This window comes from Mobula birostris, chromosome 23 (assembly GCF_030028105.1).
Source record: "Mobula birostris isolate sMobBir1 chromosome 23, sMobBir1.hap1, whole genome shotgun sequence".
NCBI lineage: Eukaryota > Metazoa > Chordata > Chondrichthyes > Myliobatiformes > Myliobatidae > Mobula > Mobula birostris.
In genome coordinates, this window is record NC_092392.1 from 57549600 (window position 1) to 57575142 (window position 25543).

The 25543-nt window shown below is 44.6% G+C and overlaps 1 protein-coding gene across 1 annotated transcript in view; it reads right to left on the bottom strand.

The window, feature by feature from the left end:
* Positions 1–25543, bottom strand: part of itpr2 (inositol 1,4,5-trisphosphate receptor, type 2) — a 306596-nt gene that overhangs the window by 163204 nt on the left and 117849 nt on the right. The window contains exons 10-17 of the mRNA XM_072241562.1: positions 25184–25228; positions 20497–20648; positions 19806–19905; positions 16057–16217; positions 9629–9770; positions 7029–7187; positions 6290–6462; positions 169–288 (exon numbers count right to left, since the gene is read on the bottom strand). Of these exons, the coding sequence (XP_072097663.1) occupies positions 169–288; positions 6290–6462; positions 7029–7187; positions 9629–9770; positions 16057–16217; positions 19806–19905; positions 20497–20648; positions 25184–25228 (1052 nt within the window). The remainder of the gene's footprint in view (positions 1–168; positions 289–6289; positions 6463–7028; positions 7188–9628; positions 9771–16056; positions 16218–19805; positions 19906–20496; positions 20649–25183; positions 25229–25543) is intronic.

Here is a 25543-nt window from a genome sequence, read left to right on the forward strand (position 1 = left end):
GTACAGTACAATAAACACCAACTATAAATCCCAAATGAGCTGATGCATTTACCTCCTGGATAGATGTATGTAGAAATTGATTAGCAAGCCCTCAGTCACTAAGCAGGAATTAAATATATGATATATTGCCTGCAACTCCCCGGTCCTATAAAGGACATAGCTACTTACTTTGTTTGAATGAGAATGTCAGCGTTAGATGAGTTCAACATAAATTTGCAAATGAGCTCTTGGGTGACAGGGATGGCAATATTGTTGGAAACACAGAGGTCTGACAAGTAATCCAGAAACCTGCAAAAACAAAAATGCATTGGACATCGTAGGGTAACACAGTTGGTGGAAATATACATAATTCACAAACACCAACATTGACTTGGGTTCCACTTTAAGAGGCTGGTCTGATGTTATGATGTAATGACGTAAAGGACTTTTAGCATGCCTTGTGTTGAGGTTTTGGAGTCCAATAAATGTGTTATGGTCTTTCTTAAACACAAAATGCCTCACCTTGTTTTATTTGCGAAAACCTACAACACAGATGTTTTGAACTTAAGCCTCTCATTGTCACTAGACAAAGTTTCAAGAATCTTGTTGGGAAAGTAATGAAAAGTTAAAGGCTCATTCCAATGCCCTGTTCTCTTTTTCCATTCCTGCTTTCTTTTCTTCTCATTTGTTGGATTGGGATGTAGTGTTATCATTTTTCTTGTAGTTTAACTTTCCTGTGGTTGCTTGCATTTTTATATAATCACTTACTGTCTATACATGTAACTGTTTGGTAAACTTCCCAGTAATTACAGTACAGTTGCTTCTATATTTTCCTAGAAACGTTAGTTTTCAGTAGCAGGTGTCATGCCACATGAATCTGGCTATTTTATAGGTTAATTTTCAACAATGGGATTTCATTATCTCCAGCCTTTCGTATGGAAAGACAGCAACTACTTTTTAGTTTCATCTTTTCTTTGTTCTCTCAACATTTTTTGTTTTCCTTTGCTCTTATAACATTTAACAATGACTATAAACAAGTTTTATGCCTCATTCTTGGATTTTGTAAAATCTTTGGATTGCGACAGCACCATCAAGATCCGACATGCTCAACTCCTTATTTGTCTTTCTGAATCTGATTTAAATCTAACTCATCCTACTCCCCTCCAGAAATCCCTCTGATTTTACCACTGATATAAATGTCCCTGGAGAGGGAGCAAGACTACAGGCCTGTGGGTCTTCAAAATTCCCAGTGTGCTTTTCCGCATGATTAATTTTCATTTGCAGAAATTTGCAAAGCAAATTAGTTGATGAGGAAAAACTTCAACAGACTGTACTCACTGCAGTGGTGCAGCACTCCAGCTAATCTCTCAGCTAGGGTAACCAGGGATTAAATTTACATTTGGCCTCTTGCCTTTCTCGTGGTTCTGCCATGTCCTTTCTTCCCACCTCCACTGCCCGCGCTGGACGGTGGGACGAGCGGTCCGAGCTCCCTGTCAGCTGCTGCAGACTGCTTCAGCTATCAGGAAGGGACAATTTAGGAAACATTAAATCCCTTTAAGGTCAGGTGTCCCCAACTCTCTTTGTGTCACGGGCCCCTAACATTAACCAAGCTGTCCGTGGGCCCCAGATTGGGAACCCCTGCTCTAGATCCTTCCGAGAGGAAGATCTTGCTTGAATAATAATGCACTTCCTCACAGATCTGGAGTGAAGGGAGACCCCTGACAGACCAAGGGGTGAGGGTTAGGGCTGGGGAGACATCTCAGGGCCCTGGGAGAGAGGGGGCTCACAGATGGGGGTGGGGGGGACTTCACCTGCAGTGGGAGGAGGGACCTCATAGTCAAGGGGGTGAGACACCTCAGGGTGTCAGGGGACAGATTTCATCTTTAGGAAAGGAGAGACATCTCCTTTCGGTGGGGAGACAACCAGGAGGACCATTAGAACATAAGACTTTAAGACAGAGGAGCAGAATTAGGCCATTCAGCTTCACCAAAAGTCTGCTTCACCATTTGATCATGGCTGATTTGTTATCCCTCTCAACCCCATTCACCTACCTTTTCCCCATAGTCATCTGTGTCAATAGATTTCAGAAATTCACCACCTTCTTGCTAAAGAAATTCCTCCTCATCTCTGTTCTAAATAGATGTCCTTGTATTCTGAGGCTGTGCCCTCAACTATTGGAAACGTTATCTCCATGTCTGCTCTACCTAGACCTTTCAACATTCATACAGTTTCAATGAGATGATCCCCTCTCATTCCTCTAAACCCCAGCGAGTGGAGGCCCAGAGCCATCAAATGCACCTCATACATTAACCCTTTCATTCACAGGGTCATTCTTGTGAACATCCTCTGGATCCTCTCCAAAGCCACCATAGCCTTTCTTAGATAAGGGGTCCAAAACTTCTCACAATACGCCAAGAGCGATCTGACCAATGCCTTATAAAACCCCTGCATTGCATATTTGCTTTTATATTCTAGTTCTCTCGAAATGAATGAAAACAGTGCATTTGCCTTCCTTGCCGCAAACTCCATCTGCAAGTTAACATTTAGGGAATCCTGCACAAGGACTCTGAAGTCCCTTTGCACCTCCGATGGCTGAATTCACTCTCCATTTAGAAAATAGTACAAAGTTCAAAATAAGCTTATTATAAAAGTACAAACATGCCATCATATCCAACCCTGAGATTCCTTTTCTTGTGGGCATTCACGGTAAATACAAGAAACACAATAGGATCAATGCAAAACAGCATCAAACAGGACGAACGACCAATGTGCAAATGACAACAAACTGCACAAATACAAAGAGAAAGAAAAATGAAAGAATAATACTGATAGTAATAACAATGTCAGATAGAACTTCTGGGGATATACTTTCATCAACAAAAACATTTCACCGAGCATATGCAATTCTGATAAGAAGTACACACTACTAAGCTTAAATGAAAGCACAACCCAGAAAAATGAAGAATTGTTGCTACAGAAGAGTAAGTTAACCAGTGGCCCTCCATGGAAGACCTCCCACCATCTGAGCAGTCTAGATGTCAACAATGAGGTGTTGAATATCTGGCTCAGCGTTGGAGACCTCTTCCCAGAAACCCAGGTGTTCCTTTAAAATCTTACTTTAACATACAAACTCATAAAACACACCATACCTTACTATAAATACAAGCCTGATCCAGGTTTAGAATCAGATTCCCCCTAATCGTTTTATTACTGATCCATTATTACAGATAAGACAATCCACAATAATCATTCAGATAGAATATTACAGGACAAACAAGCAAGAACAACTTCCTTAATAGATATTGTCATTCTAAACACATACACAAGAAATCAATAAGTGAAGAACATGCTGAATTAAAAGAGGAAAGTGGAAGACTATGGAACATGAACAGGGAATACATTATTCCAATAGTAATATCTACAACTGGTGTTATCCTAAAGTCACTACACAATAGCCTTAAGCAATTAAGCCTACACAGCAATATTTATGTAAATCTTCAGAAAGCCACAATGCTAAACACCGGTAGAATAGTCCAAAAGTTCCCAGCAACTGAGAAATGGCAATTGGCTATGCCGGTGCCTCAGGTTTTACCAGCTTAAGCTGAGAAAAAATACAAATAAAACAATAAATAATAATAATAAATAAATAAGCAATAAATATTGAGAACATGAGATGAAGAGACCTTGAAAGGTTGAGGGCACAGTTCAGTGTTGGGTTGAGTGAAGTTGACTGAAGTTGTCCCCTCTGGTTCAAGAGCCTGATGGTTGAAGGGTAATAACTGTTCCTGAACTTGGAGGTGTGGGTCCTGAGGCTCCTGTACTTTCTTTCTGGTGGCAGCTGTGAGAAGATTATTGAAGGGATCCTTGATGATCGATGCAGCTTTGCTGCAATGGTGTCCATGTAGACATGCTCAATGGTGGGGAGATGGACTGGGCTGTATCCGCTACATTTTGTAGGTTTTTCCATTCAAGGGAATTGGTGTTTCCATACCAGGGTCCTTGGTCTTGCTGACATTGAGTGAGAGATTGTTGTGGCACCACTCAGTCAGACTTTGATTAGGCCTACGACAGCAAACTTAAATCTGGCATTGGAGCTGTGCTTAGCTCCACAGTCATGAGTATAAAGTGAGTAGAGCAGGGGGCTAAACACACAGCCCTGTGGTGCACCTGCGCTGATGGAGATTGTGGAGGAGATGTTGTTGCCATTGCAAACTAGCTGGGATCTGCAAGTGAGGAAATTAATGAACCAATTACACTGGATGTATTGAGGCCAGGTGTTGAAGCTTATTGATTAGTTTTGAAGGGATGATAGTGTTGACTGCCAAGTTGTAGTCAATGAGGAGCATCCTAATTTGCATATCTTCACTGTCCAGATGTTCCAGGGTTGAGTGAAGAGCCAATGAAATGGCATCTGCTGTGGACCTGTTATGATGCTAGGCAAAATGGAGCAGATCCAAGTCACTACTCAGGAAGGAGTTGATAAGTTTCATTACCAACTTCTCAAAGCATTACATCACTGTGGGTGTAAGTGTTACTGGACAACGGTCATTGAGGCCGATTACCATGCTCATCTTAGGCATCAGTATGTGGGTTCCTCAGACTGTTGAAGCAAGAGGTCAAATATGCCTTTATTCCTTCTACCAAAGTGCGTGGCCATATACATCCCTATATTGCATTCCATCTTCCACTTTGTCTATTCTCCTAATCTGTCCAAATCCTTCTGCAGACTCCCAGCTTCCTCAGCACTGCCTATCCCTCTACTTGTCTTTGTATTGTCCACAAACTTGGCAACAGAACCATCAATTCCATCATCCAAATCATTGACATATAATGAGAAAAGAACATGGCCCAAAAGGAGCCCTGTGGAACACCACTAGTCAACAACAGCCAACAAGAAAAGGCCTCCTTTATTCCTACTCTTTGCTTCCTGCCCGTCAGCCAATCTTCTGTCCATGCTAATAACCTCCCTGTAATACCCTGGGATCTGCAAACTGTGGCTAGATGCTGCCAGCAACCAATGTGACTACTGGTGACATTTTGCAGAAGGTTCACAAAATTACTTCTTCTCCTTTTCTTTTAAATGTACTTCTACTACTAATCTTTGTGCGATTGGAGCCTGTAACTTACATTTTAATAAAGTGTTTTTGGGCTGAATGACCAATTTGGTGCTTTTGCTGTTTCCGAGGGAATTCAGCATGGTTAACAATGGAGCCTGCAGCCTAATGGCGGAGCGTGAACCCAGGGTGGGCTCCAATTCTTGACCAACTCGCCGATTAAAGCGTCAAGCAAGATTTAAACCAATGAGGATGAGAGCAGAAGGCGAGAGGGTCTTCTGTGCCATCGGCTTGCTGTCCACCTGTGTTTGACTGGCCTCCTTCTCCTTCTCACTTGTTGCTGATGGAGGACGGTGCAGGAGTCTTGAGTCTTGGGCAAGGTTTGATCAGCATGGTTTGTGGATTGGACTTGCTTTTAGCGGACTCTGCAGTTCATGTTAAGTGTATTTCTGGTTTCTGGCTACTCAGTTCTTTTTGTTGATCTTCTGAGCTATTTTGATCCAGGAGGACAGGCTCCATGGCCTGTAGTCAACACCCGATACAGTGCTAAATGGAATTGAACTGAAATAAACTGAACATCCCTAGACTGGTTCAAGGACTCCCTAGACAGTTTGATGTTTAATATTCTGTGTGTTATTCACTCATGTTTTACATTTGCACGTTGGGTGTTTAGTGTTTTCTTTGAATGGGTTCAATTGTGTTTCTTTAAATCTCAGGGTTTATACTGCATTGATAATAAATGTACTTTGAATCTTTGAATCTTAATCATGTTGAACAGCCTCATGTACGCAACTTAGAGAGAGAGAGAGAGAGACCTTGTAGATTAAGGGGAATATACCATGACATTTTGGGCAATGGGGGCAGAGACGCCCCATGGACAAGTGGACTGGTGCAGGGGGAGACACCTCACGCTCAAGTTGGGGGTGGTGGTGAGCAGAGACTCATCTTGCTTGGACAGACCCGCCTCATGTCACAGGCTGTCAGGAATTCTTCAGAGCACTGATCTTATTTGCTGAACCCTCAATTGGTAGTTGGCATCCCACTTGTTACTGGTCCCAGCACAAGTTCATATAAAGTTAATATCACCCAATTTACCCACCCTAATAAAGAACCTAATAATCCAGATACGAAGGCGTGTTTAGATTAATGTAAAACTAACTATATATTGCACTTTTTCATCAAACCTGGGGAGACGATTTAATTTAAAAGTCAGTGGGACCGAACAGAGTCATTCAAGCAAGCACGAGATGTCTCACCTTGGCTCCCTGTTCCTTCGCAGCAAATTGACGAACGTCTCAATTTCCTTGGCAGTGATATGCTTCTCCAGCAGCTTCCTGTTGTTGTGGAGCAGGGCAGTGATAGTGTCCTCTGCCAGCACATCGTATCCAATTTGGGACTGCATAATGCCAAACATCTTAGCAATGTATTCCTGCAAGGTTTAGAGAAACAGACAAGCACGTGAGGAAACACTTGACTGTGAGCTGGACCAGGCACTGTCCTTGTGGGGGACAATAACAGAGATAATCCCTGTGCATCCCAAAATGCAGACCTTGAGCCTTGTGGAAGCAACCATTCCCTCTCCTTCTCAAGCAGAGAATCAGTTTTAAGACCATCGGGCAAAAGGAGCAGAATTAGGCCATCCCGCCCCACCATTCCAATGGGCACCTCGCAGTTTAAAGACGTAGCAGTTACCAGGTTAAATGGCCTTTTGTAAACTGTCCTGTGATTAGACTAGGGTTAAATAGGTCAGTTTCTGCGTAGCATGGCTTGTAGGGCTGAAGTGGCCTGTTCCATGCTGTGTCTCCAAATAAAAAAAAACATGGCTGATTCATTAACCCTCTCAACACCATTCTCCTGCCTTCTCCCCATAACTCTTGATGTCCTTACTAATCAAGAGCTTATCAACCTCCATTTTAAATATGCCCAGAGTCTTGGCCTCCACATCGCTTGTGACACTAGAGACACACAAGGTCACAGGTGATCAGCTGCACCGACCTGGTTCTTCCTGTAGTCCTGCTGTGAGTGCCGAAGAACGCGGTAACAGAGACGCAGGATGTATCGGTACGGAGCATATCTCTGGTCCCCCAGGTCTTCCAGTCTCAGCATTGGCCCTTCTCCTTTATCCACGAATGGAACCTTCAATATTCCGAAGATCTGCCATGAAGGTTAACAGAACATGACACATCAGTGATTGATGGGATAGGGAGATACATAAGCAGTACTGTTAACAGAACATGACATGTCAGTGATCGATGGGATAGGGATTACCATAAGATACAGGAGCGGTACGAGGCTCATTCTCCCACCCAGGCTGCTCTGCCATTTGACTGGTCGATACTTTTTTCAACCCCATTCTCCTGTCTTCTCCCTGTTACCCTTTACTCCCTTACCAATCAAGAACCAATCAATTTCTACCTTAAAGACTTGATCTCCACAACCCTCTCTGGCAATAAATTCCTCAGATTCATCACCCTCTGGCTGAAGAAATCTCTCCTCCTCTCATTTCTAAATGGATGCTCTCTTATTTGGGGGCTGTGCCCTTTGATCTTAGGCTCTTCTATTGCTGGGCTCATGGCCAAGTGGTTAAGGCGTTCGTCTAGTGATCTGAAGGTCGCTAGTTCGAGCCTCAGCTGTTTCAGCTTGTTTGTGTCCTTGAGCAAGGCACTTAACCACACATTGCTCTAGTGTCTGTGTGAGGAGTGGCGCCCCACACAGACTTCCAATCTGCACCTTATAAGGCATGAAAATGCCCAACGCAGGCCTCTCATGGTCTGAGTCGGCGTTCCCCTCTATTAATGGAACTATCCTCGCCACATCCACTCTATCCAGACCTTTCAGTATCCACTAGGTTTCAATGAGATCTCCCTCATCCTTCTGAACTCCATTGAGTATAAGGTCAAAGACATCAAGCACTCCTCATACATTAAGCCCTCTCCAGATCTGAAAATGCAACTTTGGAACCTCACTTCAAATCATTTGTGTTTCTCTTCGTGTTAAATTTCACAGCACCCTGGTTTTAACCAAACAAGACACTGGTTAGGCTATGCATCATGGAAATCACCCTTGCCCCCATGGTCTCTGACTGTATTTCTCACCACCTCAGCAAAGCAGCTAACATAATCAGACCCCACCCACCATTCTGTTTTCTTCCCACTCCCATTAGGCAGAAGATACAAAAGCCTGAAAGCATGTACCACCAGGTCCACGGACAGCTTCTGCCCTCCTGTTATTAGACTACTGAACAGTCCCCTAGTGCAATAACATGAACATTTGACCTCATCATGGCTCTGCAAATTCCTGTCCCTGCACTTTCTCTCTTGTTACTTTAACAGGTTATTCTCCATTCTGTTATTGCTTGTCCCTTGTGCTACCTCAGCGTACTCACTATGAGGACAGACTGAAGAGTCTGGCTTTGTTTCCAGGAATGGTTCGGGTGAGGAGGACGTAAATTATGAGCGGCAAAGACACAGGAGGTGGTGAGAAGCTTTACCCCATGGTAAAGGTGACTATAGCCAGACAGCAGGGATTTACAGTGAGGGATAGGAGATAATTGCAGGGTTTGAGGAAGACAGAGGTTGGTTGGAATCTAGAATGTACTGGCTGAGGTGCTGGAGGAAGCGAGCGCTGGAGAACCACAGTCAGGATTATTATCACTGACATATGATGTGAAACTTGTTGTTTTGCAGCAGCAGTGCATAACAGTAACAAAAGTAAATAGATAGTGCAGATGAGGAATAGTGAGGCAGTGTTAATGGGTTCATGGACCATTCAAAAACCTGATGGCAGAGGGGAAGAAGCTGTTCCTAAAACATTGAGTGTGAGTCTTTAGGCTCCTGTACCTCCTCCCCAGCGAGAAGAGGTCATGCCCCAAATGGTGAGCTTCCCTCGTGAAGGATGCCAGCCTCCTGAGGCATCGCCTCTTAAAGATTTCTACTATGGTGAGAAGGATAATACTTGGTTCAATATTGTCACATATACAGTGAAAAACTTTGATCCATACAGATCATTTCATTAGATCATTACTACGTGGTAGTACGACGGAGAAGAGCGCACCTCTTTGCTACATTCCGGTATAACTGACTTTTATTTTGTTAATTGTGCAAAGGAACTCTGAACTTTGATGACTGAGCTTTTAACTTAATGTGAATTGTAAGACCTGTTAGGGGTGGATAGGTAAACCAGGAACTTGTTAGGTATGCGCGAGCGGGAGTAGCATGGTTAAAAGTTTTTACTGAGTCATGTTCGTAACGGTGCACAGTGCGGGAGTGATGAACCGGGACTGCCGAGATGAAAACATTCACACTCAAAAGCCCGCGCTAAAGGAGAGAGCCTCCCGCGCATAGGAGGCCCAGTTGATTCACCATGCTATCAATCAGCTGCATGCGCTCTTGCCACATTCTTCCAATTGATCCATTACAGTTCAGACCAACACCATTACATCAAATTAGTTCAATTAACCAATGTGGCTCTAGATTTCTTAAGGATCAAGAACGCCTGATGCCTTGCCTAGAGCAGAGACTCATTTGATTCTGCCCCGGTTAACATGAGAAGGATAAAATTGGTGGTTACCAGAAACCGTACTGAGGCGCTCTTACCTGCTTCAAGATATTTTGCTCTCTCATTAACTTCTGCCTCTCCCTGTTTGGTTTTGTGATAACCACATCCAGGACTTCCTGGCCATTACTGGCCACATCCGCAACAAAGAAGACCAGGTCTTCCAGGAGTTTTGTCACAAACCTGTGGACAAATTCAGTCATGGTTTTCGGTTACCTTGCTTGTTTCTGCATTTCATCGCGTGTTCAGTCCTGTGGAAGTTTGCAAGTCCCTGTGACCACATGGGTTCCCCCAGGTGCTCCAGTTTAAGATGTGCTTGTGTGTGGTTGTCTGGTGTTACAACACCAGAGACCCATTTCCTTCACTGGCTCTGAAGGGTGAGGGAGGATGCTATATAAATGAAAGTCTTATTCTTTTTAATGTTAAGGGAATATGCAAGGTTGCATTTCTTGAGTTTACAGCTATTACTGCTCAGCTTTATAAATTCCCTTCAGCTTTGCTTCACAAAAATCAGTCTGGTTGGGCTCTTTACACCTAAATTTCCACTGACATGCAATGTTTTAAAATTGTATCAGTTTCCAAAATCCACAGCAACACACACAAAATGCTGGAGGAACTCAGCAGGTCAGGCAGCTTCTATGGAGAGGAATAAACAGTCAACATTGTGGGCCGAGACACTTCATCAGGACTGGAAAGGAAGTGGGAAGAAGCCAAAATAAGAAGATAGGGAAGGGGAAGGAGTACAAGTGGGCAGGTGTTAGGTGAAACTAGGCGAGAGGGAAGGGGGATGAATGGGGAATGAAGTAAGAAACTGGGAGACGATAGGTGGAAGAGTTAAAGGTCTGAAGAAGAAGGAATTTGATTGGAGGTGAGAGTGGGCTATGGAAGAAAGGGAAGGAGGAGGGGCACCAGAAGAAGGTGATGGGCAGATAAGGAGAAGAGAAGGGGTAGAGGGAGCCAGAACAGGGAATTGAAAAATAGAGAAGGGGAGGAAGAGAAATTACTGGAAATTAGAAAACAATGTTCATGCCGTCAGGTTTGAGGCTACCCAGATGGAATATGAGGTGTTGCTCCTCTAACCTGAGAGTGACCTCATCATGGCAGTAGAGGAGGCCGCGGACCAACATGTCAGAGATATAATGCAAAATTAGAATCAAAATGGGTGGCAGATGGAGTGAAGGTGTTCGATAAAGCAGATCCCCCAGTCTACATTGGGTCTCACCAACATAGAAGCTGCACCAGGAGCACTGGATATAGTCGATGACTTGGACAGATGCACAGGGACCCTTCAGTAAAAGTTAATTATTTTAACACCCTCGTCATCCCCTGCACTGCACCCCCTCCAAATGGTTATGTTGGTATTTTTATTAAGGATGGGCTGAAATGATCTCTCCCATGCTGCAAGAAAATATGGGATAAAATCAAGCTAATTGGTTCTTTACAACTGCACCCAGTCAGAATATACCAATGAAAATTTCATCCATTCACTTTTCAGTGTGAACAAAGTTTGCCCCATGATGTCGACTATTTGTAAGGTGGGTCTTCTGACAGGAGTTGATGGCAGAGATTTGCGCTAAGGTCCTACAATGGAGCAGTCTGGGTCATTGTGACTTCTTGCTTGCTTTAGGAGGACTTTGTTCTACACTGCCCAATTCCCTTGGCTTCAAGTGTGACCAATGCGCTACATCCCTGCGTCAAAACCTTTCTCATTGCTACTCTAAGCCTGTTCCTTCATGTTTACCTGGATCTATTTTCCAGCTCCACAGTTCTCTGCCCATGCCCTCTGACCCTGACACATCAAGCCAAAGGACCCAGATTCAATCCTGACCTCTGGCATTTTCCCTATGACCACGAGGGATTCCTCAGGGTGCTCCTGAATTTCCCGCCTGATCCCAAAGATGTGCAGGCTTGTAGGTTAATTGGCCACTGTAAATTGCCCCTAATGTGTAGATGAGTGTAGAATCTGGGGGGAGTTGTGGGGAGCAATGAATGAAAAAGGTGTTTAAAGTCGGGTTATGGCAAAAAGAGCGAGCAGTTAATGGTCGGCATGAACTTGGTGGCCAAACGACTGGTCTCTGTGCTCTTTCTTTCGATGTCTCCATGAACCTGTGACATACGTCCATCCCAGGGAAAAGTACATTTTAGGCTCCAAGTCCACAGCTTCCTGAAAGTGCCTGTACAAGTTAATAAAGGTTGCGTGGAAAGCGTACAGTATTGCATTCTTGACTTTATTACTCAAGGCACTGGGTTCGAGAGTCAGGAGCTTACACTGCAGCTTTATGAGACTCTGCTTAGGCCACGTCTGGAGTATTGCACCCATTTCTGATCGCCCCATTACATGAAGCATATGGCTCCTTCAGAGAGGGTGCAGATGAGAACCATGTGAAGCAGAAGGGTTTAGGTGTCATTTGCATAATCAGTTTAGCTCAACATTGTGGTCTGAAGGGCCTGTGTTCTATACTCTAACAATTTATTGGCACAGGAATTAGCCAATTTCTACATAAAAGTGTTATGTGCATTTAGAGTTACAGTATACAGCACAGAACAGGCCCTTCAGTCCAAGTTGTCCAGGCTGACCTCGATGTCTAGCTCAGCTAGTCCCATTTGCCTGTATTTGACTTGTATTCCTGTAAACCTTTCCTGCCCTTCTCTAAACCTGACAGCTCATTTCAGGTTCTCATCACCCTCTGTATAAAGAAACTATCCCTTGAAAACTTTCCCGTCTTGTCCCGATCTGTGCCCTCTAGTCTTGGACTTCCCTGCTCTGGGGAAAAGGCAATGACTGTCTTCGTTATCCATACCCCTCATGATTTTAGAAACTTTTTATAGGGTCACCAGTCATTTGCCTATGCTCCAGGGAATAATCTAATTAAACTGAAAGTTATTGTAAACATATGCTTGCATTGTGTGTTAACCACTATAATCACCTTCATTATTATTCTCCTGTTGTTTTTTGCAAAAAGTACCATCATGACACACACCTTTGAAACCCATCGGCCACAAAAGAATGCAAGGCCCTCTCTTCCACAAGAGTGGGCAGCACCTTTGAGCCACAAGAAACCACACAGCTGCTTATCTAAGTGGCAAGCACACTCCACACGTTTAACCCCGTTATTTTGCATGGATGCAGCGTGTAACAGTGTTAGATCCATGGATGGAGAGAAGCTTGTGGTCTCCTTACAATTAACCATGAAGAGCTGATTTTGTACTGAGGCATCATCTGTATTCGAGTTAAGCTGAAGTCTGCGTGGCCACTCTAATTGATCGGCGATGGGTGACAGCCTTGGACACAAGTTGTACTCTAATTCTATTACAGAAATATTTTAATTTGAACAGCCTCCTGTTAAATCAGCTGGAAAGAAGAAAGAACAGCAGAACTCTCACAACAGTCTTTACACCTTTGTGTCTGAGTGTTTGTGTGTGTGTGTGGGGCGGGGAGGAGGACTTGTTTTGCTATTGTTGTAGTTGTTGCTGCTGCTGCCTGTGTTGTCCTGCTGAGCATGGTAGGCACGCTATGTTGGTGCCAGGATCGTGGCAACTCTTGTGGGCGGCCCCTGGCACGTCCTTGGGTGTGTTGGTTGTTAACGTAAATGACACATTTCACTCTACGTTTTGATGCACGTGCAATAAATGAATCAGAATCGGAACCTGAGGGTCCTTCGCAAGGACAGGCAAGGGAGATGGCAGCCGGATGTTAAGTGACATTTTGTATGCTGAATGAAAAAGAGAGAGAGAGTAGCGTGCATTTCGAATTGGGATTGACTTGGTCAGGTGCTGAGGGGTACCACGTACTGAGCTGTAAAGTGGAATCAAAGGAAAGGCCAAATAACCTTCAATGGCACCTTCAAGTTTGTATGTTAGCCAGGTGAACTTTGTACTGCCACATGAGCGAACTCGACAGCTGGAAAATAATGTAGTGTTTAGTCACAGGCTACGACAATGTGATAGCTGTGGAACCATATCACTCAGTGTCACTGTGATGATAGTGGCAAGAAGAGTACATGGCCTGGACGGTGGGAGGTGCTTGATGATGGATGCTGTTTTCATGGGGCGGTGCTCCCTGTAAGTATGCTCAGCAGTAGGGAGGGCTTTGCCTGAGAAGGCTTGCAAGTAAACTGACTTACTACCAGATGACACAGTCTTTCTGCACTATGCATTTATCACAAAATAAAGAAGTTGTATTCATGTAGAACAAGTATTACTTTCTCATTGCAGCTGGGCTGAGATGGGTCCATGTAAAACATATGGAAGTTCTATCTATAAAGCAGTTTTGGAAAAAAGGGAGGAGACGAAAAGAGACCAACAGAACAAGTTGGGAGTGAAAGAAAAGATGTACAAAAAGACAAGGAGAGAGATGGTGGAAGGAGAGAAACATCCCTTCCTGTGACAAACAGAATTAAAAGTCAGAAAGGATAAATTGAAGAGCTTGCCCTTATTTGTTCTGTCTTGTCCTTTTAAGCTGACTGGAACGTGTTCCTTTCTCCACAATCTCTCACCCTGGGGGAGTCCCTTGCTCGATCTAGGTCCCTGCAAAGGCATTTCTGAGCAAACCAAGGTTAGCAACCTAAAGGTTTAACAGAAAAATAAACATGATCCCTTTGGAACACATGTGGCAAACTAGCCCAGTCTCTGAGAGGGAAAACTTACAGACAGCCGACCCTGATCAAATGGCTGGAGGAACTCAATGGGTCAGCCTGCAGCTGTGGATGGAAATGGACAATGGAACCACTTCATCGGGACTTAAACATAGAGGGAGAGAGCTAGTTTAAAGGTGAGGGGATGAGGTGGGGCAAGAGCTGGCAAATGGATCCAGGTGAGAAGGATAGGCATATGAAGGAGGGGGAGAGGTTCTGTAGTGATAGGTGGAAGCAGCTAAGGGCTGCAGTTGACGGTATCTGACTGGAAAGATATCATGGAACCAAATGAGGGAGATGGGGAGTGCAGGTGGGGACAGCGATGGGAGAGGACCAGTGGGAGGAGCGTGCAGGTGATTGGCAGGAGGAGTGGGTAAGGTCAGAGAAGGAAACGGGGTGATGGGCTCTGATGTGGATGTGGGAAGAACCGGGTGGACCAGGAGGAGAGAGAAAAGGGACAGAGTGGGAGGTCTTTACCTGAAGTTGAAGAAAACAGAGGTAAATTTTGCTTTTAAACAAATAAAAGATTAAAGGTACAGTGTGATAAACAATTTTTGAATAAAGTTTTTTGAATCTTTGAATCTTGATTGAATAACACAGGGCAATGCTGCTCCAATGAAGTGATCTCTCATGTAGCAATTTAGAAAGCAAATTTAAAAACATTCCTTCAGTCTGACTTCATTTCAGATCTAAAGTATGTGCACAAAAGACATGGGGAGATCAAAACCTGCTGCTATAAGAACAGGGAAGTCATGAGTAAATCGTGTACGGGAGAAGCTTCCTCATCCAGAAAATGAAGAGAATGCAAAGTATGCTCGCAGGCTCAGGTTCTAAGGCAAACAGGAAAAATGAATTTGCAGCAAAGCTAATTAAACAGGAATGTTGGAAGCTGGAGATGAAGTTGTCCAAAAGGTTCTTCAGGACTCAAGAATGAGGTGGTTACAGCTATTTTGTTAGATGTTTATAACAAAGAAATAACCGCAATACACAGCAAGTAACAGACTTTAACTGTCACCAACTCATTGTAACAAAGATCCCACCTTGTGGTTTGTCTTTGCACTGGAAAATGGTTCAAAGCAGACAGAGAGAGAATCTCCTCTGACAGGAACAGCCTATGAGACAAGGACAGTTTTGATTTATGCTGCCCTGTCACAGACAACCAGCTATAACGACTGAAAACCCACTGAAAATCTATAGGCAGCAGGCAAATACGCAAACATATAACCAAGAATAAAGAAATGTAAACTACAAGAAAATCCAACAGGAGGGAGATAGGAACAAGAGGTCACATTGTTAGGGTTTGATAAAGGAAGGGTGTAAGAGGCTCTTGTGGAACAAGTCAAAGTCGATTGTCGAAGTCAAATTCGAAATCAAAGTCAAAATGAAAGTAAATTTGTTATCAAAGTACTTACGTGCTACCATATACTATTTTGAGTCATTTACTGGAAAACGAGGAAACGCAACAGAATTTATGAAAAACTGTACATAAACAAAGACTGACAAACAACCAATGTGCAACAGAAGAGAAATTGTGCAAGTAAAGATAAATAATACTGAGAACATGAGTGAGTTGTCAAGGTCAGAGTTGAGGTGTGTGAAGTTATTCGCTTCCATTCAGGAGCCTGATGGCTGTAGGGTAATAACTGTTCCTAAACCTGATGGTGTGGGGCCTGAGGCTCCTGTACCTCCTGCCCAGTGGCAGCAGTGAGAAAAGAGCATGGTCTGAGTGGTGGGGGCCCATGATGATGGAAGATGTTGCATGTGCAACAGTAAAGATCCAATGGAGCAATATATATACATGTGCTTCATATTTGCGGAACATACTTTCAACTCACCTTCTTTCATTCTGAGTGATGGCACCACTCTCTAACCTCTGGACAGTTGCTAGAAGAACTTTACTGGCATCGTTGGCAAAATCCAAGTCCCGGACTTCCGAGAGAGGTACAGAGACAATGGCAAATGCCTCCTTGTCTTCCTTGGTCGGACAGGTTCCAATCTAATAACAACAAGATAATGACCAGCCCGTCACAAGTGCCGTGCTAACAACGGGAAGTGAAATGCCGTGGACGGAATGTTTTAAAAGTGCAATGTTGGAGTTGTAGATTGGTCACGTTACTGAGGTAACAATACACTAATAACCCAAAGTTCATTCAAGATGGAGAATCCATGTCCAGGCTCGATTTAAGCTGAAAGCCATTGGGTCTTTTGTGTGGATTGTTGAATAACCAAACTGGTTACTCTTTGTGCTTCAGTAGGCAAGAGATTTCATTACACCTTGTTGTATAAAACAATCTAATGAGTTTTGGTAGAGGAAATCTGACTGTATATCACTTCCTGTGACTGCCTGTGTATCGCTTCTGGTCCACCCGCTGGAACTGGTTGACTCTTAATTGCCCTTGGAAATGGGCGAGCAGGTCAAATGTTTTGGTCAAACTTGAGAAAAAGAACATAGAACATATGCGGGAGACTTCTGAAACTTCCGGGAGAGGTTGGATGTCTGATAATGTAAGTTACCATAGGCCTGTTACCCTTGACTGGTGGCGTGGCAGACAACGTGAAAGCTGTGTAGCCTTGGTTGTAGTAAGGACTAGGCCTCAAGCCACAGACTCACTTATCGCTGCAGACCAGGTGAGGAAACGCTGGAGGCGGTGTAGTGTGATGTCCGCGCTCGGCGGGGCTGGCCTCTCCCATTGGTCCTGCCCTCCCATGTTCAAGAATTGGAATGACAGGCTGGAAAGCGTGCATCTGAACACTGGGGGAACTCAGCAGCCCAGGTAATGTCCATGGAGAGGAATAAACAGTTTGGGACAGAGACCCTTCATCAGGACTGGAAAGGAAGTGGGGGGAGAAGTCATCGAAGCTGAAACGGAAATGTGTCTTTTGTGTCCGGTCGACTCAGTGAGGCAGCCCACACGTGTCCCCACACTTCCAGTGCCAACATGGTATGCCAACAAGTCCCTACTCCTGACCCGCACGTCTTTGGAAGGTGGGAGGAAAGCTGAACGTCTGGAGGCTTTGACTACGGTTTATACACCCTTCTACTGTGCAATACAGAGGAATCTACTGATCACATCAAATTAATATGTCCCTTCACCTGCCAGATGTAGGAAGCTAAATAAAGTGCAAAGCAAGCCACCACCAACACCCACTCTTCACCGATGGAGTGCACACTAGCCTTGCTCCATACAGCTGTGCTGCCAATATTCCCCTCTCAACAGGCGTACGGAGGGGCACTTTTGGAGTTTAACCACTCAATCTACCAGCCTCAGCAGTCCAATTAGCCTCAACTGTACGCACTGGGACATTGGCTGGCCACAGGTATGAAATGGTAAATAGCTACGAGTGATTAATACCCTTCATCTGCAGAAGAGCGCGGCAGTGTAGCGGTTAATGCGATTGTTTTACAGGGGCCAGTCTGATTCCTGCCGCTCTCTGTAAAGAATACGATCCCCCCGTGAACATGTGGGTTTCTCCAGGCACTCCGTTTCCCTCCCACATTCCAAAGACGTACAGGTTAGGGTTAGTGAGTTGTGGGCATGCTATGTTGGCACCCAAAGCTTGGCAACACTTGTACATGTGACAAATAAAGCTAATCTTTGAACTTTACGGTCATAATCTCAGGTAGACAATGTGACTCACAGCAAAATGAAGCACGGCCACTGTTGTAATGTAGGACAAACAACAATGGCATAAAAAGGGCAATTCATATGTCTTACTAATTTTAGTTGAGGAATATATGCCAGCCAGGTATTACATAGAACATTACAGCACGGTACAGGAGCTTTGGCCCATGATGTTGTGCCGACCTTTTGACTAATTCTAAAGATCAGTTTCACCCATCCCTCCTACATAGCCCTCCATTTTTCTATCATCCATGAGTTTCTTAAATGTCCCTAATGTATCTGCCTCCACCACCATCCCTGGCATGGAATTCCACACACTGTGTAAAAAGTTACCTCTGACATCCCTCCAATCATAAAATTGTGCCCCTCACATTGCTGCCCTGGGAAATTCTCTCTGGTGATCCACTCAATCTATACCTCATCAGCTTGTACACTCTATCAAATTGCTTCCCCTCCTCCTTTGCTCCAAAGAGAGAAGCCCCAGAGTACTCAGCTTTACCTCAGAAGACGTGCTCTCTAATCCAGGCGGCATGCTGGTAAATATCCTCTGCACTCTCTCCAGAGCTTCCATGTCTTCTTTCAAATGCGGTTCTGCTGCTGTTGGAGCCTGTAATCTACATTTTGGTGGTGTGTTATTGGGCCGATTGAGTGACCTGGTGCTTTGCTGTTTCTGAGGGTGTTCCATGAGGCTTCGAGCGAAGGGTGCGGCCTCAGGGCCAAGAGTCCAAAAAGAAGGGCGCAAGCCCATAATTGACTCCGTTTCTCGGCGATTAAAGAGCTGAGAAAGTTTGTAATCATCAAGGTGAGAGGGTGTTTAGCACTGCCTACCAAACTCTTGTTTGTTGCTGCCAGAGGAAGGTGTCTGTGTGTGACAGTCTCTCTCTCTCGAAGGTCCCTGCCTTTGAATGGTCTCTCCTTCTCTCCCTCTCTCCCTCCCTCCCTCTCTCCCTCCCTCCCTCTCTCCCTCTCTCCCTCCCTCCCTCCCTCCTGTCAGAGGATGGTGCCGGAGTTCTGGGTCTTTGACAAAATTTAATTGACGCGGTGTGTGGAATGGATTCTGTAGTTCACATTATGATGTGTTTCTGGTTGCTCCATTTTTCATTGCTATTTGAGGCAATTTTGAATCGGGGCAGCCTGCAGATAGTGAGCAGTGAGCTGAACTGAATATGCCTGGACTCTTCCGATTTTGTGTTTTATAAGCTGTGTTTATTGCTCGTTTTTTTTGTTGCTGTCTGCACGATTTTTTTCGTGTGTGTGGCGGGGAGAGGTTGATGTATTCAAATTTTCAAAAATTCAAAAATTCAGAATTCATGGTTTTCTTTGTTTCCTAGGTGTCTGAGGGGAAGATGAACTTCAGGATTGTATACTGCATACATAGTTTGACAATAAAAATACTTTGAATCTTTAAATCCTTCTTATAATGAGATGATTAGAACTAATCCAATGTGGATTAGCAGCCCTATCTTTTTAAAACTGTGCTGGTCGATCCCTTACATCAGACGGAAGGGGGCACTTTCATCTGCGCCACACTTAGTGTTGTAACAAGAGAGGTAACTGCAGGCTCTGCCGTGAGACTTGCGTCTGAGGCCTGCGACCCCCAGGGAAGCCCACCACTCCGACCCGACCCGCTGCTGTCAGCCAGGAGCCTGGGGCACAAACTAACATGACACAGCTGCAGAAAAACCTCCACTGTACGTGCAACTATTCGAGGACATTTATCGGTGCTAAATGGATTCATTTGTTTCATACTCATCATCAGACAGAAAGCCATAAGGATGTTAACCTTCACAGAGCATTATAATGTCAAATGAATTACTTTCCCAAACTGAAACTAGCTTAGGAGGAATATTTTGTATTGACCAGACTAGGAACTGATCTTTTAATTGTGGGTGTAATTGTGTGGCATGGGCTCATTGGGCTGGAAAGGCTCGCTACTGAGCTACATCTCTAAGTAAAAATACCTTCAGCATCACTGGCCGTTCCTCTTCAACATCGATGGGGATGTTGGTGCTGGTCACCCACGTGTTGGTGCAGAGATGCCTTAATCTCACGTATGAGTTCCTAGAGAAAGTCAAAAGGAATTTGTTCAAAGCAATGCTCAGGTGATAACAAGCGCTAGGACAACATTTGCTCACTAAATATAATGAGCAAACCAAGGCAGGGAACATCACCAAGCTTAGTCCTTGGTCCTCACATACACTGTGGCCTGCTGTTAGTCTTAACAGTTTCTATACACCATTCGTATATTGGCTCCACTTAACTGTCTGACAGTAAATCACCTTGTAGAGAAAACTGCTACCAAGCCCTGGCAGTCTCCAGGTAAGGCCAACAAGCTTAGTAGCGTGGTCAGAAAAGACTGAAGTCAAGTGGTTGTGCAGCCCGGCTTTGTGGCACAGTCATGCACCAGCCTCCTTGTGCTGGGAAATCCAAGCAATTCATATGACTTTGTTTTTTCCATGAGGGAGCGAAACAGCATAAATGAACACAAAATGATTTTAGCAAATACAACTCATACGCAATTGAAAGAACCATGAAAACTCTGGCAGGTTGGGACAAATATGCAAACTCCATTAATGGAGTGGCAGCTGATCTCCACCCTCAGGCTGCACTCCAATGGAAATTGTCGGCCATGTAAGCGTAGCGAGGAATTACCTGGGCACCAGTGAGTCAGCTCTCTGAAGAGTGGTGGTGTCAAGCTCAAAAAGGGATGCGATATCGTTTCCATGGGGCACCGACACCAGGGTGTAAATGATCTTCTCCACCATCTGACGCTTGTTTTTAATCGGTAACATGTCCCCCTCGCTCTGAAATGAAGGAAAACAAGCTGGAGTACAGAGACCTGAGGCAGCAGCACAAATAGAGTTTACTATAAGCCAGTTAACAAACCTCAGAAGCTGACGTTATGCACTGTGGGATACAGCACCAGTACTTGTGCTACGTTGCTGCATTTCACGAACGACTTTAGCTAAAATCTACTGGGCCACCTTTTTGTCTGATAAAGTCTCTTCCTCCTAACTCAACATCAAAGAGCCATTAATGGATATGTGTGTGGCTGTCGGCTCTATCCATGCTCTACCTCCCATCCTCCTTCATACCAAAGAGAAAAGCCTTCGCTTCCTCAGCCTTTCCTCATGAGGCATTTGACAAGGTTCCACACGGTAGGCTTATTCAGCAAGTTAGAAGGCATGGGATCCAGGGAAGTTTGGCCAGGTGGATTCAGAATTGGCTTGCCTGCAGAAGGCAGAGGGTGGTGGTGGAGGGAGTACATTCAGATTGGAGGATTGTGACTAGTGGTGTCCCACAAGGATCTGCTCTGGGACCTCTACTTTTCGTGATTTTTATTAACGACCTGGATGTGGGGGTAGAAGGGTGGGTTGGCAAGTTTGCAGACGACACAAAGGTTGGTGGTGTTGTAGATGGTGTAGAGGATTGTCAAAGATTGCAGAGAGACATTGATAGGATGCAGAAATGGGCTGAGAAGTGGCAGATGGAGTTCAACACGGAGAAGTGTGAGGTGGTCCACTTTGGAAGGACAAACTCCAAGGCAGAGTACAAAGTAAATGGCAGGATACTTGGTAGTGTGGATGAGCAGAGGGATCTAGGGGTACATGTCCACAGATCCCTGAAAGTTGCCTCACAGGTGGATAGGGTAGTTAAGAAAGCTTATGGGGTGTTAGCTTTCATAAGTTGAGGAATAGAGTTTAAGAGTCGCGATGTAATGATGCAGCTCTATAAAACTCTGGTTAGGCCACACTTGGAGTATTGTGTCCAGTTCTGGTCACTTCACTATAGGAAAGATGTGGAAGCATTGGAAAGGGTACAGAGGAGATTTACCAGGATGCTGCCTGGTTTAGAAAGTATGCATTATGATCAGAGATTAAGGGAGCTAGGGCTTTACTCTTTGGAGAGAAGGAGGATGAGAGGAGTCACGATAGATGTGTACAAGATAATAACAGGAATTCATAGAGTGGATAGCCAGCGCCTCTTCCCCAGGGCACCACTGCTCAATACAAGAGGACATGGCTTTAAGGTAAGGGGTGGGAAGTTCAAGGGGGATATTAGAGGAAGGTTTTTTACTCAGAGAGTGGTTGGTGCGTGGAATGCACTGCCTGAGTCAGTGGTGGAGGCAGATACACTAGTGAAGTTTAAGAGACTACTAGACAGGTATATGGAGGAATCTAAGATGGGGGCTTATATGGGAGGCAGGGTTTGAGGGTCAGCACAACATTGTGGGCCGAAGGGCCTGTACTGTACTGTACTATTCTATGTTCTATGTTCTATAAGTCATGCTGAGTTAGAACGTGCCAGTCAGGATGCTCTTCTATAGATGCGCAGTGGAGATTATCCTGACTGGTCACATCATGGCCTGGTACGGAAGCACCAATGCCCGGGAACTAAAAGTCTACAAAACGTAGTGGGTAGATTACAGGAAAAGCCCACCCCACCACTGAGTACATCTACAAGAAAGCAGCATCCATCATCAAGGACCCCCAACGTCAAATCCATGTTCTCTTCTCGCTGCTGCCATCAGGAAGGAGGTACAGGAGCCTCAGGTCCCACACCACCGGGTTCAGAAACAGTTATTACCCTTCAACCGTCAGGTTCCTGAACCAGTGTGGATAACCTCATCCTTCTCAACACTGGCGACCACTGAACACAACCTATAGACTCACTCTGCAACTCAGTATTTTTTATTTGTTATTTGTTTGCTTTTTTATTTATTATCTGTTTTGTTTTATTTGCACAGTTTGCCTTCTTTTGCACCCATGTTATTTTCTGTCTTTGTGTATGGTTTTTCATTGATTTTATTGTATTTCTCTGTTCTACAAGAACAATAATCTCAGGGTAGCACATGGTGACACATGCATATTGTGATGACAGATTTAGTTCTTCCATCAGGTTGTTTTTGGACTCAACCTAATTCCACCCCTTGGCAGCCTCCTCTTCAAAACAAATTTTCCTGATCATCAGCAAATTTAGCAACTACAACTTTACACCCTCGTCCAGAGCCCTCGGATAAATTGTAAGAGGTTGGGGTCCCAGGACCTGTCGCTATGGCAACAACATACTTCACATTTTGAAAACGAGACAACAACCTACCCATACCTACATTCTCTTGCAGTCAACTAACACCTCAATGATACTTTAAGCACCATGACCTTTTGCTTTCTGTCATAACCTTTGATGCAGTAGCTTAGCAAATGTCCTCTGAAAATTTAAGTGGTCAGCATGGACGAGATGGGCCAAAGGGCCTGTTTCTTTATTGTATGACTATGAATCGAAGACGAACAGTACTGATGACGTCAGAAGCCCAACCTCTGCCGCACATCTCACACTATTCTCATTGAGAAGACTTCAGCCGCACATTGGCAGAAGCCAGCAGATCTGCCTCCTTGGAGCTCCAGTGACCCAGGTTCAACACCCTGTGAATTTGTGGGTTTCCAATAGGTCCCAACACATATGTGGTCAATGAGCCACTGCACATGTAACTGGGGGGAGTCTGAGGGGAGAATAACGTGGAATTGGTGTAGATGGGTGCCTGGTAGACAACGTCACAGGTGAATGACAAATCCAGACGAACAAACACAAAATGCTGGAGGAACTCAGCATAATGGAGGGGAATAAACAGCTGACGTTTTGGGCTGAGACCCTTCATCAAGACCGAAAGAAGCCAGAATAAGAAGGTGAGGGAGGGGACGAGGTACAAATTGGCAGGTGAGAGGTTCCTTCCTAGCGTATCGCACCAGACAGTCAGCCATTCTTGTCTGGCGCATGGTGTCAGGATTGGTCTCCTTTCAGATTAACCGGGTCACAATTTGAACGTTCCTGACTTGACCTTTGTTTTTTACGAGGCCGAGTGGGTAGCTCGATGCTCAACCTGGTACGGATGGAAAGCGTGCTCGGGGGGCTGCCCGACTTGGATTCAAACTCGGGAGCCTTTGCTCCAAAGTCCAGCGCTGATACTATTGCGCCACCAGCCGGCCAGTTGAGAGGTGAAACTGGGTGAGGGGGAAGGCGGGGGGGAGGTGGGGTGGTGTTGGGGATGGGGAATGAAGTGAGAAGCTGGGAGGTGACAGATGGAAAAGGTAAAGGAATCTGATAGGGGAGGAGAGTAGAGCACGGGAGAAAGGGAAGGAGGAAGGGAAACGGGGAGGGGATGGGCAGGTGAGGAGAAGAGAAGGGGTGAAAGGGGAGCCAGAATGGGGAATGGAAAAGGAGCTAAGGGGCGGTTGGGGGAGAAATTACGGGAAGTTAGAGAGATCAACATTCATGCTGTCAGCTTGGAGGCTAGCCAGAACGCGAGTTGCTGCTCCTCCACCCTGTGGCCTCGTCGTGGCAGTAGAGGAGCCGATGGACTGACATGTTGGAGCGGGAGTGGGAAGTGGAGTAAAAATGGATGGTGACCAGGAAAACCCATCTGTTACCGAAAGGTGTGGAATGCAATATGAAGTCCTGAAGGCTGCAACGTGCCCAGATGTGAGATGAGGTGTTGTTCCTCAAGCATTGTGTCACACTCTGACCGTGCAGCAGGTCACAGTCAGAGTGGGAGAGGGATGGGAAATTAAAGTGGCTTTTGATTTTCAATGACAGACCACAGTTTCCCACGCTGTCCTTTGCCACCTCGTGCAACTCTGAGGGAGGACTGTTTCAAAGTGGCCTGAACAGCCCAGTAACACACAGAATAAACCCATACACTGCAACACAATAGCAACAATTCAGCAGCAGCTGCTCCAGCAAAGTTAGGTCTGTCTTTCTTTCTTTATTAATCTTTTTATTGATTTAGAAGGAACACAAATACAAACAAGAGGAGAATTATTTCAAATACATATATCAATAACAATACAAACAGAGATTGGAAGAGACGTTATCAAAATCAAACATAGTGTTAAGCTAGTATGTAATATATAATAAAAAAGATAACAACTAATTCTCCTCTTATCGGTTCATGAAGAGGAAAGAAAAAACTTTGAATTTTAAATGAAGAAAAAAATACCCACTACATTATACAAAAAGAAAGGGACTGGGCAGTCCATTCTGAGGATACGACCAAAAAAAAAAGAAAAACTTTCTGATCATATCTAAAACTTCGAAAAAACGATTGGAAGAGTAATAAATCAAATCAAATGAAAATATTGAATAAAAGGTCGCCAGATTTGTTCAAATTTAAAGGATGTATCAATATGTCCGACTTCTTATTTTCTCTAAATTTAAACAGGACATAATGGAGGAAAACCAATAGACAATAGGTGGATTAGGATCCTTCCACTTCAGTAAAATGGCTCTCCCAGCTAATAAAGTTGAAAAGTAGCCAAAGTTAGGTCAAAGAACGTCCACTCACCATTCCCTTTGATTCCAACTGGTCATTTCGGTAATCTGGATTAATCTGAAACAGAAATGTGATGAGAGTCTCAACTGGAGAGAAGGCAGAGAAGGACTTTCTCAGGGGTTCTCTGGTGGCAGATACTTGGAGCATATCTCACCACAGGAAGTGGTGAGGCAATCAGATTACAAACATTGAAAGGGAGAGGCATATGGGATAGCGAAGGGTTAGGATTAATGGGATACGGGCCAAACGCAGGAAAATAGGACTAGCTTAATGGGGATGCACCAGTTTTGCTTCGGTACTGTGTAACTCTATAACAGTGTGGCACTTTGACAGTACTGCACTCAGACATCAGTCCATGGTGCTGTGAGAAGA